The sequence below is a fragment of the Hevea brasiliensis genome, chromosome 2 (assembly GCF_030052815.1).
Source record: "Hevea brasiliensis isolate MT/VB/25A 57/8 chromosome 2, ASM3005281v1, whole genome shotgun sequence".
NCBI lineage: Eukaryota > Viridiplantae > Streptophyta > Magnoliopsida > Malpighiales > Euphorbiaceae > Hevea > Hevea brasiliensis.
The window spans coordinates 124,387,432-124,402,866 of NC_079494.1; the positions used below are offsets into that span (position 1 = coordinate 124,387,432).

Here is a 15,435-nt window from a genome sequence, read left to right on the forward strand (position 1 = left end):
GTTTCCATGCGGCAGTTTCCATTGAGAATTTATGTATTTTATATATAAGAAAATTTTTCATTTTGAAACTTATTTTAGTTAAATATTTTAAAGCTTTCAAAATTTAGTAATATTGTAAATATAATAATATTATTATGAACATCATCAATTCCTTAATCATTGGTAAGAATCAAATGCAGATTCCAAACTTGAGGAATTACCTCATGCGGCAGTTTCCATTGAGAATTTATGTATTTTATATATAAGAAATTTTTCATTTTGAAAATTATTTTAGTTAAATATTTTAAAGCTTTCAAATTTTAGTAATATTGTAAATATAATAATATTATTATGAACATCATCAATTCCTTAATTATTGGTAAGAATCAAATGCAGATTCCAAACTTGAGGAATTACCTCAATCGCCCTAAAAGCTTTTAATTTTCTAGTTTACTCCTACTATGGAATGTATAATAAAGGGAAAAAAATGCAATTTAATATAGAGGGAAGTATGCAACGCTGCTCTCAAATTTCAATAGCAAAAGAAACAAAGTGTATTATTGGAGCGGCAATTGCATTTGCAAACCAGCCAGTGAGAGTGAGAGACGCAAACATGGCAACGGCTGCAGAAGATGAGTTCTACCTTCGATACTACGTGGGACACAAGGGAAAATTCGGCCATGAGTTCCTTGAGTTTGAGTTCAGACCAGATGGTAAGCTTCGATACGCCAACAACTCCAATTACAAGAACGACACCATGATCCGCAAGGAGGTCTTCCTCACCCCTGCCGTCCTTAAGGAGTGCTGCCGTATCATCTCCGAGAGCGAGGTTTTCTTTGTTTCTTTTGCTTCCTCTTTATTTTATTTTATTTTTTTCTCTAAAATGCTGCTTTCTCTCTCTTAGGGTTTGTTCTTCCCTTCGCCTCCTCTGTCTGAGGGCTTGCAATTGTCATTTCAACTAATTGTCCTATATATATATATATATAAACCCCCTCAAGTTCTAAACCCGGGCAACATATATTCATCTATATTCTTTGGAATATTTTTCTGAGTTTGTGAATCTCACTTTAGGGGTTTGCATCGAAGCTTAACTAGAACCTTGTGGAGCTTGGGGTTTTGTTTTTCTCAGTTCATCATTATATTTGTTGCATTAAAGGAATCGCTGCTCCTTGTAGTTATGAAATCAATGGTCTATTTGTTGAGTTTTAGGCTTTTAGCTTAACAATAACGTTGGAGATTTTTTCTTCTGAATTCCTGATTTATTTGGTTTGCATTTGGAGCAGTTTATTTGTTACGTGTATTGAGAGCGCTTGTGCGCTGGAAATATGCTTATTTATTTTTTAAATTTTTTAGTAGTTATGTGATTTATGATTTGGTTCAAATGATTTTGTTTCTCAGATCATGAAGGAAGATGATGCCAACTGGCCAGAACCGGACAGGGTTGGGCGACAAGAGCTTGAAATTGTGATGGGAAACGAGCATATCTCCTTCACTACCTCAAAAATTGGGTCTCTTGTTGATGTCCAGAGTAGTAAGGATCCTGAAGGACTTCGTATCTTCTATTACCTTGTTCAGGTCAGCTACTTTCACATTTATACTCCGCCTTTCTATGTGTTTTTCCTTTTGGTTTATATTGCTTATATTGGTTAGTGTTGGACATAAATTTTGCTTTCACTATTCTTTAGTTTACTTGGTATAAGTAAACATCCAGGCTAATTTTTATGGATAGAACCTTTAGACAAATAGATATAGTGTATAAAGGTTGCCAATATCATTTACCTGATTTGTGATGCTGATTCTGCTGGGTTGGATTATTTAACGAACCCATAACACAAATGGGTATTGTTGCCCTTAAAAGAAAAAATATTGTATAGTGCAGTCATGAGCAATGGGCACTGTTGCACTCAAAAGAAAAAATGTCATGGGCAATGTATTAATGTATAGCAAATGCTTCTAGACGACTTTCTTGGTAAGGACTCTTGTTTTTTATATGATTTATGCCCATGACAGCATTCAGAGGGCCTTTTGCTTTGATATTCTAATTTTGTCTAATGTGTTGGTTATCATATTTTTGTTAATACATCGTTACCACTATTGAGCACATCAACATTGGGAGTTTTACTATAAATGCTGGTTCTTAATGGCGTTTTATGTGGTTGCAGGACTTGAAGTGCTTTGTCTTCTCTCTCATCTCACTACATTTCAAGATTAAGCCTATTTAAGGGCTCTTATGCTGTCCATTCGATTTGTATCCGGGGATTATTTTTGTGTTTGATTTTTGCTTGTAAGATTTGTTATTTCAATAACTTGATGGTTTTACTGCCTTTCGAGAACTGTTTGAGGCTGTGTAAGGATGTATGGGCATGTGGTTACCCGATTGAGAATATTTCGAGGAACTGTTGGGAACGTGGAAATAGCAAAATTAATCAACGTATTAGAAGGTCCATCTATCTTCAATCTTACTACACATGGTCCCGATTGCAGGTTGTTTTTCTAGTTTAAATTTGGAGGGTTTTATTAACCTGAGCACAATTATAACTCCAGGCAGTGTTAAACATTAACCTTAGTCCCGATTGCAAGTTGTTTTTCTAGTTTAAATTTGGAGGGCTTAATTAACCTGAGCACAATTGTAACTCTAGACAAAGTTATTAACCTTGAGCAAGAATGAAGATTTTGTTTTGATTGCTTTTCAAAGGGTTATACATCAACAGCATCAAATCCGAACAATTAACCCTACAACGTGAACGCATGATAAAATAGAGTGCTAAACTAGGAAATTTAATGAATATCGGACAAATTACAGTAACCTTGAATTGTACAAACTAGTACTCCAGGTAGATGAGAGGATTTGCTTGCTAAAAATGATAAGCTGTACACTTCTCAGACCCTATTGGAATATCTCTCAATCATGTGTGGATTAGATCTTGAATGTTGCATGCAATGCTTCTTCGGCCAACGAGTACACAAATGAAGCCTTTCATATTTAACAGACCAACAAAATAACAAGTGAAATTTTACACAAGGTGTGGATCAGACCACCACCTTTTTACCTCAGATTTCCACCGAACTTCCTTGAGCATCCCATCCAATCCATAATCCCTTTCCATAACAAGTTTGATTCCCTCGTCCGAGTACCATCCAACTCCAATGCAAAGGATGCCATCCTTGCCAACATCAACATATCCTGAGGCACCATCTGGTAGCCAAAGGAGAGTCACATCCTGCATGTCTATTATCTCCTCCTCCCCAAAGTAGATTGGATTTTCAGGCAAGCTCCTCTTTTTCAAGGTTTCTGTACTTGAGATTGCGAGCCGCAAGAAAAATAACAAACAATTATGGGGGATTTTTACAAAAAAGGTGCAATAAAAAAATTATATCAAAAAAGGTGAGTTTGAAAGTAATTATTAAAAAATAGTGAACTTTACTGAATTGAGCGAGGTGAGTATGGACGCAAACTATAAAAACTTTTTTAAGGTTCGGATGCTATTTATAATAGCGTGCCCATTAAAAATTTGAAAGGAAAAATAGTGTCTAGCTTTCCTTTAAATAATAAATAATTAATTAAAAAAAATTAAAAGTTAGATGCTACTGCAAGTAGCGTCCAACTTTTCTTTAAAATTTTAATTATTTTATTTTATATTTTAAATAAAATATAAATATTATTTTAATAAATAAAGTCATAATATTTAATATTATATATTATAATATTTTTATTATAAATATTATTTTTTAATTTAAAATTAAATTAAAATTTAATGAAATTAAAAAAATAAATAATTAAAAAAGTTTATGAAAAGTTGGATGCTATAGTAGCGTCCAATTTTTCTTTTTTAATTATTTTATTCTATATTTTAAGTAAAATATAAATATTATTTTAATAAATAAAATTATAATAATTAATTTTACATATTATAATATTTTTATTATAAAAAAATTATAATATTTTTATTATAAATTTTTTTTTATTTAAAATTAAAATTTTTATTATTAGGCCGGTAGTAAGCCTAACTATTCCTCAACCCATGACTAGGCCCACAATTTAGGCCCAATACGCATATAAAAATAATTTAAATTAAACTGTTATAATTTTATTTCGGGCCAACTTAGCCCAGTAATTATCAGAAACTAAAATTAGGGGATCCCAGCCCAATCCTGTTACATCATTTACAAACTATTTAAAACTCATAAAATTTTTTCATTTGTTAATGCGAAAACTTAAATTTATGCATTCCCTGATAGGATTAATGCTACTACTAGTACATGCGGAGTTCTAAATTATAAATTTAGACAATAATAATACAGTTAAGTAATTTTCTCCATAACCTGCGAGGAAATAAAAAATTTATTTTTAAATAAAAAAACTTTTTTTATAATAAAAATATTATAAATATATATATAATTTTATATGTATATAAATATATATAAAGAACAAAACCTAAGAGAGAGAAAGCAGCATTTTAGAGAAAAAAATAATAATAATAAAATAAAGAGGAAGCGAAAGAAAGAAAAAAAACCTCGCTCTCGGAGATGATACGGCGGCACTCTTTAAGGACGGCAGGGGTGAGGAAGACCTCCTTATGGATCATGGTGTCGTTCTTGTAATTGGAGTTGTTGGCATATCGAAGCTTACCATCTGGTCTGAACTTGAACTCAAGGAACTCATGGCCGAATTTCTCCTTACGTCCCACGTAGTATTGAAGGTAGAACTCATTATCTTCTGCAGCCATTGCCATGTTTGTCTCTCTCACTCTCACTGGCTGCTTTGCAAACGCAATTTATGCTCTAACGAAGTCATAGGAGAAGAAAACCTGCCTCCTTTGCCCCGCAATTCGAACTTCCAGGGCTCCAGATTTTTCTGTATTTGGGCCGACTCTCAGTTTGATAGGCTTGATCCATGTGTGATTATTTTACTTGGCCATTTTCGTTGAAGGTCAAAGATGTTCAGAATTGGGGTCCTGCTACTTGAGATTGCGAGCCGCAAGAAAAATAACAAACAATTATGGGGGATTTTTACAAAAAAGGTATAATAAAAAAAATTATATCAAAAAAGGTGAGTTTGAAAGTAATTATTAAAAATGGTGAATTTTACTGAATTGAACGAGGTGAATGTGGGACGCAAACTATAATAGCTTTTTTAAGGGTCGGACGCTATTTATAATAGCGTGCCCATTAAAAATTTGAAAGTAAAAATAGTGTCCAACTTTCCTTTAAATAATAAATAATTAATTAAAAAAAATTAAAAGTTGGACGCTACTATAAGTAGCGCCTAACTTTTCTTTAAAATTTTTAATTATTTTATTTTATATTTTAAATAAAATATAAATATTATTTTAAAAATAGAGTCATAATATTTAATATTTAATATTATAATATTTTTATAATAAATATTATTTTTTAATTTAAAATTAAATTAAAATTTAATGAAATAAAAAATTAAAATTAAAAAAATAAATAATTAAAAAAGTTTATGAAAAGTTGGACGCTATAGTAGCGTCCAATTTTTCTTTTTTAATTATTTTATTTTATATTTTAAAAACAATATAAATATTATTTTAATAAATAAAATTATAATAATTGATTTTATATATTATAATATTTTTATTATAAAAAAATTATAATATTTTTATTATTAAAAAAGTTTGTTGGTTTAAAATTAAATTTTTTATTATTAGGCCCGTAGTAAGCCTAACTATTCCTCAACCCATGACTAGGCCCACATTTTAGGCCCAATATGCATATAAAATAATTTAAATTAAACTGTTATAATTATATTTCAAGCCAACTTAGCGCAGTAATTATCAGAAACTAAAATTAGGGGATCCCAGTCCAATCCTGTTATATCATTTACAAACTATTTAAAACTCATAAAAATTTTTCATTTGTTAATGCAAAAACTTAAATTCATGCATTCCCTGACAGGATTAATGCTACTACTAGTACATGCGGAGTTCTAAATTACAAATTTAGACAATAATAATACAGTTAAGTAATTTTCTCTATAACCTGCGAGGAAATAAAAAATTTAATTTTAAATAAAAAAACTTTTTTTATAATGAAAATATTATAATTTTTTTATAATAAAAATATTATAAATATATATATAATTTTATATGTATATAAATATATATAAAGAACAAACCCTAAGAGAGAGAAAGCAGCATTTTAGAGAAAAAAATAATAATAATAAAATAAAGAGGAAGCAAAAGAAAGAAAGAAAACCTCGCACTCGGAGATGATACGGCGGCACTCTTTAAGGACGGCAGGGGTGAGGAAGACCTCCTTGCGGATCATGGTGTCGTTCTTGTAATTGGAGTTGTTGGCATATCGAAGCTTACCATCTGGTCTGAACTTGAACTCAAGGAACTCGTGGCCGAATTTCTCCTTGCGTCCCACGTAATATCGAAGGTAGAACTCATCATCTTCTGCAGCCATTGCCATGTTTGTCTCTCTCACTCTCACTGGCTGGTTTGCAAATGCAATTTATGCTCCAACGAAGTCATAGGAGAAGAAAACCTGCCTCCTTTGTCCAGGAATTCGAACTTCTAGGGCTCTAGATTTTTCTGTATTTGGGTCGACTCTCAGATTGATGGGCTTGATCATGTGTGATTATTTTACTGGGCCATTTTTGTTGAAGGTCAAAGATGTTCAGAATTAGGGTCCTGCTACTTGAGATTGCGAGCCGCAAGAAAAATAACAAACAATTATGGGGGATTTTTACAAAAAAGGTGTAATAAAAAAATTATATAAAAAAACGTGAGTTTGAAAATAACTATTAAAAAGGGTGAATTTTACTGAATTGAACGAGGTGAATGTGGGACGCAAACTATAATAGCGTTTTTAAGGTTCGGACGCTATTTATAATAGCGTGCCCATTAAAAATTTGAAAGGAAAAATAGTGTCCAGCTTTCCTTTAAATAATAAATAATTAATTAAAAAAAATTAAAAGTTGGACGCTACTGTAAGTAGCGTCTAACTTTTCTTTAAAATTTTTAATTATTTTATTTTATATTTTAAATAAAATATAAATATTATTTTAATAAATAAAGTCATAATATTTAATATTATATATTATAAAATTTTTATTATAAATATTATTTTTTAATTTAAAATTAAATTAAAATTTAATGAAATAAAAAATTCAAAATTAAAAAAATAAATAATTAAAAAAGTTTATGAAAAGTTGGACGCTATAGTAGCATCCAGTTTTTCTTTTTTAATTATTTTATTCCACATTTTAAGTAAAATATAAATATTATTTTAATAAATAAAATTGTAATAATTAATTTTATATATTATAATATTTTTATTATAAAAAAAGTTTTTTTATTTAAAATTAAATTTTTTATTATTAGGCCTGTAGTAAGCCTAACTATTCCACAACCCATGACTAGGCCCACAATTTAAGCCCAATATACATATAAAATAGTTTAAATTAAACTATTATAATTATATTTCAGGACAACTTAGCCCAGTAATTATCAGAAACTAAAATTAGGGGATCCCAGCCCAATCCTGTTACATCATTTACAAACTATTTAAAACTCATAAAAATTTTTCATTTGTTAAAGCGAAAACTTATATTCATGCATTCCCTGACAGGATTAATGCCACAACTAGTACATGCGGAGTTCTAAATTATAAATTTAGACAATAATAATACAGTTAAGTAATTTTCTCTATAACCTGCGAGGAAATAAAAAATTTAATTTTAAATAAAAAAACTTTTTTTATAATAAAAATATTATAATTTTTTTATAATAAAAATATTATAAATATATATATAATTTTATATGTATATAAATATATATAAAGAGCAAACCCTAAGAGAGAGAAAGCAACATTTTAGAGAAACAAATGATAATAATAAAAAAAAAGAGGACGCAAAAGAAAGAAAGAAAACCTTGCTCTCGGAGATGATACGGCGGCACTCTTTAAGGACGGCAGGGGTGAGGACGACCACCTTGCGGATCATGGTGTCGTTCTTGTAATTGGAGTTGTTGGCATATCTAAGCTTGCCATCTGGTCTGAACTCGAACTCAAGGAACTCATGGCTGAATTTCCCCTTGTGTCCCACGTAGTATCGAAGGTAGAACTCATCATCTTCTGTAGCCATTGCCATATTTGTCTCTCTCACTCTCATTGGCTGCTTTGCAAATGAAATTTATGCTCCAACGAAGTCAGAGGAGAAGAAAACCTGCCTCCTTTGTCCCGCAATTCAAAATTCCAGGGCTCCAGATTTTTTTGTATTTGGGCCGACTCTCAGTTTGATGGGCTTGATCCATGTGTGATTATTTTACTGGGCCATTTTCGTTGAAGGTCAAAGATGTTCAGAATTGCAGTCCTTCTATTTGAGATTGCGAGCTGCAAGAAAAATAACAAACAATTATGGGGGATTTTTACAAAAAAGGTGTAATAAAAAAAATTATATAAAAAAAGGTGAGTTTGAAAGTAATTATTAAAAATGGGTGAATTTTATTGAGTTGAACGAGGTGAGTGTAGGACGCAAACTATAATAGCGTTTTTAAGGTTCGTGCCCATTAAAAATTTGAAAAGAAAAATAGTGTCCAGCTTTCCTTTAAATAATAAATAATTAATTAAAAAAAAATTAAAAGTTGGACGCTATTGTAAGTAGCGTCTAACTTTTCTTTAAAATTTTTAATTATTTTATTTTATATTTTAAATAAAATATAAATATTATTGTAATAAATAAAGTCATAATATTTAATATTATATATTATAATATTTTTATTATAAATATTATTTTTTAATTTAAAATTAAATTAAAATTTAATGAAATAAAAAATTAAAATTAAAAAAAATAAATAATTAAAAAAGTTTATGAAAAGTTGGACGCTATAGTAGCGTCCAATTTTTCTTTTTTAATTATTTTATTCTATATTTTAAATAAAATATAAATATTATTTTAATAAATAAAATTATAATAATTAATTTTATATATTATAATATTTTTATTATAAAAAAATTATAATATTTTTATTATCAAAAAGTTTTTTTATTTAAAATTAAATTTTTTATTATTAGGCCCGTAGTAAGCCTAACTATTCCTCAACCCATGACTAGGCCCACAATTTAGGCCCAATACGCATATAAAATAATTTAAATTAAACTGTTATAATTTTATTTCGGGCCAACTTAGCACAGTAATTATCAAAAACTAAAATTTAGGGATCCCAGCCCAATCCTGTTACATCATTTACAAACTATTTAAAACTCATAAAAATTTTTCATTTGTTAATGCGAAAACTTAAATTCATGCATTCCCTGACAGGATTAATGCTACTGTTAGTACATGCGGAATTCTAAATTACAAATTTAGACAATAATAATACAGTTAAGCATTTTTCTCCATAACCTGCGAGGAAATAAAAAATTTAATTTTAAATAAAAAATTTTTTTTATAATGAAAATATTATAAATATATATATATAATTTTATATGTATATAAGTATATATAAAGAACAAACCCTAAGATAGAGAAAGCAGCATTTTAGAGAAAATAATAATAATAATAAAATAAAGAGGAAGCGAAAGAAAGAAAGAAAACCTTGCTCTCGGAGATGATACGGCGGAACTCTTTAAGGACGGCAGGGGTGAGGAACACCACCTTGCGGATCATGGTGTCGTTCTTGTAATTGAAGTTGTTGGCATATCGAAGCCTACCATCGGGTCTGAACTTGAACTCAAGGAACTCGTGGCCGAATTTCTCCTTGCGTCCCATGTAGTATCGAAGGTAGAACTCATCATTTTCTGCAGCCATTGCCATGTTTGTCTCTCTCACTCTCGCTGGCTGCTTTGCAAATGCAATTTAGCTCCAACGAAGTCATAGGAGAAGAAAACCTGCCTCTTCTGTCCAGCAATTCGAACTTGCAGGGCTCCAGATTTTTCTGTATTTGGTCCGACTCTCAGTTTGATGGGCTTGATCCATGTGTGATTATTTTACTGGGCCATTTTCGTTGAAGGTTAAAGATGTTCAGAATTGGGGTCCTGCTACTTGAGATTGCAAGCCGCAAGAAAAATAACAAACAATTATGGGGGATTTTTACAAAAAAGGTGTAATAAAAAAAATTATATAAAAAAAGTGAGTTTGAAATTAATTATTAAAAAAGGGTGAATTTTATTGAATTGAACGAGGTAAGTGTGGGACGCAAACTATAATAGCGTTTTTAAGGTTCGGACGCTATTTATAATAGCGTGCCCATTAAAAATTTGAAAAGAAAAATAGTGTGCAGCTTTCCTTTAAATAATAAATAATTAATTAAAAAAAATTAAAAGTTGGACGCTGCTATAAGTAGCGTCCAACTTTTCTTTAAAATTTTTAATTATTTTATTTTATATTTTAAATAAAATATAAATATTATTTTAATAAATAAAGTCATAATATTTAACATTATATATTATAATATTTTTATTATTAATGTTATTTTTTAATTTAAAATTAAATTAAAATTTAATAAAATAAAAAATTAAATTTAAAAACTAAATAATTAAAAAAGTTTATGAAAAGTTGGACGCTATAGTAGCGTCCAATTTTTCTTTTTTAATTATTTTATTTTATATTTTAAATAAAATATAAATATTATTTTAATAAATAAAATTATAATAATTAATTTTATATATTATAATATTTTTATTATAAATTTTTTTTATTTAAAATTAAATTTTTTTTATTTAAAATTAAATTTTTTATTATTAGGCCCGTAGTAAGACTAACTATTCCTCAACCCATGACTAGGACCACAATTTAGGCTCAATATGCATATAAAATAATTTAAATTAAACTGTTATAATTTTATTTCGGGCCAACTTAGCCCAGTAATTATCAGAAACTAAAATTAGGGGATACCAGCCCAATCCTGTTACATCATTTACAAACTATTTAAGACTCATAAAAATTTTTCATTTGTTAATGCGAAAACTTAAATTCATGCATTCCCTGACAGGATTATTGCTACTACTAGTACATGCGGAGTTCCAAATTATAAATTTAGATAATAATAATACAGTTAAATAATTTTCTCTATAACCTGCAAAGAAATAAAAAATTTAATTTTAATTAAAAAAATTTTTTTATAATAAAAATATTATAAATATATATAATTTTATATGTATATAAATATATATAAAGAACAAACCCTAAGAGAGAGAAAGCAGCATTTTAGAGAAAAAAATAATAATAATAAAAAAAAGAGGAAGCAAAAGAAAGAAAGAAAACATCGCTCTCGGAGATGATACGGCGGCACTCTTTAAGGACGGTAGGGGTGAGGAAGACCTCCTTGCGGATCATGGTGTCGTTCTTGTAATTGGAGTTGTTGGCGTATCGAAGCTTGCCATCTGGTCTGAACTCGAACTCAAGGAACTCATGGCCGAATTTCCCCTTGTGTCCCACGTAGTATCGAAGGCAGAACTCATCATCTTCTGCAGCCATTGCCATATTTGTCTCTCTCTCTCACTGGCTGCTTTGCAAATGAAATTTATGCTCCAACGAAGTCAGAGGAGAAGAAAACCTGCCTCCTTTGTCCCGCAATTCGAAATTCAAGGGCTCCAGATTTTTCTGTATTTGGGCCGACTCTCAGTTTGATGGGCTTGATCCCTGTGTGATTATTTTAGTGGGCCATTTTCGTTGAAGATCAAAGATGTTCAAAATTGCGGTCCTGCTACTTGGGATTGCGAGCTGCAAGAAAAATAACAAACAATTATGGGGGATTTTTACAAAAAAGGTGTAATAAAAAAAAATTATATGAAAAAAGGTGAGCTTAAAAGTAATTATTAAAAAGGGGTGAATTTTACTGAATTGAACGAGGTGAATGTGGGACACAAACTATAACAACATTTTTAATGTTCGGACGCTATTTATAATAGCGTGTCCATTAAAAATTTGAAAGGAAAAATAGTGTCTAGCTTTCCTTTAAATAATAAATAATTAATTAAAAAAAATTAAATGTTGGATGCTACTGTAAGTAGCATCTAACTTTTCTTTAAAATTTTTAATTATTTTATTTTATATTTTAAATAAAATATAAATATTATTTTAAGAAATAAAGTCATAATATTTAATATTATATATTATAATATTTTTATTATAAATATTATTTTTTAATTTAAAATAAAATTAAAATTTAATGAAATAAAAACTTAAAATTAAAAAAATAAATAATTAAAAAAGTTTATGAAAAGTTGGACGCTATAGTAGCGTCCAATTTTTCTTTTTTAATTATTTTATTCTATATTTTAAATAAAATATAAATATTATTTTAATAAATAAAATTATAATAATTAATTTTATATATTATAATATTTTTATTATAAAAAAATTATAATATTTTTATTATAAAATTTTTTTTATTTAAAATTAAATTTTTTATTATTAGGCCCGTAGTAAACCTAACTATTCCTCAACCCATGACTAGGACCACAATTTAGGCCCAATATGCATATAAAATAATTTAAATTAAACTGTTATAATTTTATTTCGGGCCAACTTAGCCCAGTAATTAACAAAAACTAAAATTAGGGGATCCCAGCCCAATCCTGTTACGTCATTTACAAACTATTTAAGACTCATAAAAAATTTTCATTTGTTAATGCGAAAACTTAAATTCATGCATTCCCTGAAAAGATTAATGCTACTACTAGTACATGCGGAGTTCCAAATTATAAATTTAGATAATAATAATACAGTTAAGTAATTTTCTCGATAACCTGCAAGGAAATAAAAAATTTAATTTTAATTAAAAAAACGTTTTTTATAATAAAAATATTATAAATATATATATAATTTTATATGTATATAAATATATATAAAGAACAAACCCTAAGAGGGAGAAAGTAGCATTTTAGAGAAAAAAATAATAATAATAAAATAAAGAGGAAGCGAAAGAAAGAAAAAAAACCTCGCTCTCGGAGATGATACGGCGGCACTCTTTAAGGACGGCAGGGGTGAGGAAGACCTCCTTGCGGATCATGGTGTCGTTCTTGTAATTGGAGTTGTTGGCATATCGAAGCTTACCATTTGGTCTGAACTTGAACTCAAGGAACTCGTGGCCGAATTTCTCCCTGCGTCCCACGTAGTGTCAAAGTTAGAACTCATCATCTTCTGCAGCCATTGCCATGTTTGTCTCTCTCACTCTCACTAGCTGCTTTGCAAATGAAATTTATGCTCCAACGAAGTCAGAGGAGAAGAAAACCTGCCTCCTTTGTCCCGCAATTCGAAGTTCCAGGGCTCTAGATTTTTCTGTATTTGGGCCGACTCTCAGTTTGATGGGCTTGATCCATGTGTGATTATTTTAGTGGGCCATTTTCGTTGAAGGTCAAAGATGTTTAGAATTGCGGTCCTGCTACTTGAGATTGAGAGCTGCAAGAAAAATAACAAACAATTATGGGGGATTTTTACAAAAAAGGTGTAATAAAAAAAAATTATATCAAAAAAGGTGAGTTTGAAAGTAATTATTAAAAATGAGTGAATTTTACTGAGTTGAACGAGGTGAGTGTGGGATGCAAACTATAATAGCGTTTTTAAGGTTCGGACGCTATTTATAATAGCGTGCCCATTAAAAATTTGAAAGGAAAAATAGTGTCCAGCATTCCTTTAAATAATAAATAATTAATTAAAAAAAATTAAAAGTTGGACACTACTGTAAGTAGCATGTAACTTTTCTTTAAAATTTTTAATTATTTTATTTTATATTTTAAATAAAATATAAATATTATTTTAATAAATAAAGTCATAATATTTAACATTATATATTATAATATTTTTATTATTAATATTATTTTTTAATTTAAAATTAAATTAAAATTTAATGAAATAAAAAATTAAAATTAAAAAAAATAAATAATTAAAAAAGTTTATGAAAAGTTGGACGCTATAGTAGCGTCCAATTTTTCTTTTTTAAGTATTTTATTCTATATTTTAAATAAAATATAAATATTATTTTAATAAATAAAATTATAATAATTAATTTTATATATTATAATATTTTTATTATAAAAAAATTATAATATTTTTATTATAAAAAATTTTTTTTATTTAAAATTAAATTTTTTATTATTAGGCCCGTAGTAAGCCTAACTATTCCTCAATCCATGACTAGGACCACAATTTAGGCCCAATATGCATATAAAATAATTTTAAATTAAACTGTTATAATTTTATTTCGGGCCAACTTAGCCCAGTAATTATCAGAAACTAAAATTAGGGGATCCCAGCCCAATCCTGTTACATCATTTACAAACTATTTAAGACTCATAAAAATTTTTCATTTGTTAATGCGAAAACTTAAATTCATGCATTCCCTGACAGGATTAATGCTACTACTAGTACATGTGGAGTTCCAAATTACAAATTTAGATAATAATAATACTGTTAAGTAATTTTCTCGATAACCTGAAAGGAAATAAAAAATTTAATTTTAATTAAAAAAACTTTTTTATAATAAAAATATTATAAATATATATATAATTTTATATGTATATAAATATATATAAAGAACAAACCCTAAGAGAGAGAAAGTAGCATTTTAGAGAAAAAAATAATAATATTAAAATAAAGAGGGAGCGAAAGAAAGAAAGAAAACCTCGCTCTCGGAGACGATACGGTGGCACTCTTTAAGGACGGAAGGGGTGAGGAAGACCTCCTTGCGGATCATGGTATCGTTCTTGTAATTGGAGTTGTTGGCATATCGAAGCTTACCATTTGGTCTGAACTCGAACTCAAGGAATTCGTGGCCGAATTTCTCCCTGCGTCCCACGTAGTGTCGAAGTTAGAACTCATCATCTTCTACAGCCATTGCCATGTTTGTCTCTCTCACTCTCACTGGCTGCTTTGCAAATGAAATTTATGCTCCAACGAAGTCAGAGGAGAAGAAAACCTGCCTCCTTTGTCCCGCAATTCGAAATTCCAGGGCTCCAGATTTTTCTGTATTTGGGCCGACTCTCAGTTCGATGGGCTTGATCCATGTGTGATTATTTTAGTGGGCCATTTTCGTTGAAGGTCAAAGATGTTCAGAATTGTGGTCCTGCTACTTGAGATTGCGAGCTGCAAGAAAAATAATAAACAATTATGGGGGATTTTTACAAAAAAGGTGTAATAAAAAAAATTATATCAAAAAAGGTGAGTTTGAAAGTAATTATTAAAAATGGGTGAATTTTACTGAGTTGAACGAGGTGAGTGTGGGACGCAAACTATAAAAGCGTTTTTAAGGTTCGGACGCTATTTATAATAGCGTGCCCATTAAAAATTTGAAAGGAAAAATAGTGTCCAGCTTTCCTTTAAATAATAAATAATTAATTAAAAAAAATTAAAAGTTGGACGCTACTGTAAGTAGCGTCCAACTTTTCTTTAAAATTTTTAATTATTTTATTTTATATTTTAAATAAAATATAAATATTATTTTAATAAATAAAGTCATAATATTTAACATTATATATTATAATATT

At 28.8% G+C, this 15,435-nt stretch overlaps 2 protein-coding genes across 3 annotated transcripts in view; both read left to right on the forward strand.

Annotated features, from left to right (window-relative positions):
* The window catches only part of LOC110635845 (RGG repeats nuclear RNA binding protein A), a 73,968-nt gene that overhangs the window by 10,736 nt on the left and 47,797 nt on the right, over positions 1 to 15,435 (forward strand). The window lies entirely within an intron of this gene.
* Positions 473 to 2,423, forward strand: LOC131177857 (protein mago nashi homolog). The gene is made up of 3 exons (XM_058142982.1): positions 473 to 808; positions 1,378 to 1,554; positions 2,142 to 2,423. The coding sequence occupies exons 1-3, from the start codon at positions 491 to 493 to the stop codon at positions 2,199 to 2,201; spliced, it is 555 nt and encodes a 184-aa protein (XP_057998965.1). The 5' UTR covers positions 473 to 490; the 3' UTR covers positions 2,202 to 2,423.

Coding starts and splice junctions, on each gene's coding strand:
- LOC131177857 (XM_058142982.1), top strand. CDS start 491: ATGCAACGCTGCTCTCAAATTTCAATAGCAAAAGAAACAAAGTGTATT. Junction 809..1,377: donor GTATCATCTCCGAGAGCGAG/GTTTTCTTTGTT, acceptor TTTGTTTCTCAG/ATCATGAAGGAAGATGATGC. Junction 1,555..2,141: donor TCTTCTATTACCTTGTTCAG/GTCAGCTACTTT, acceptor ATGTGGTTGCAG/GACTTGAAGTGCTTTGTCTT.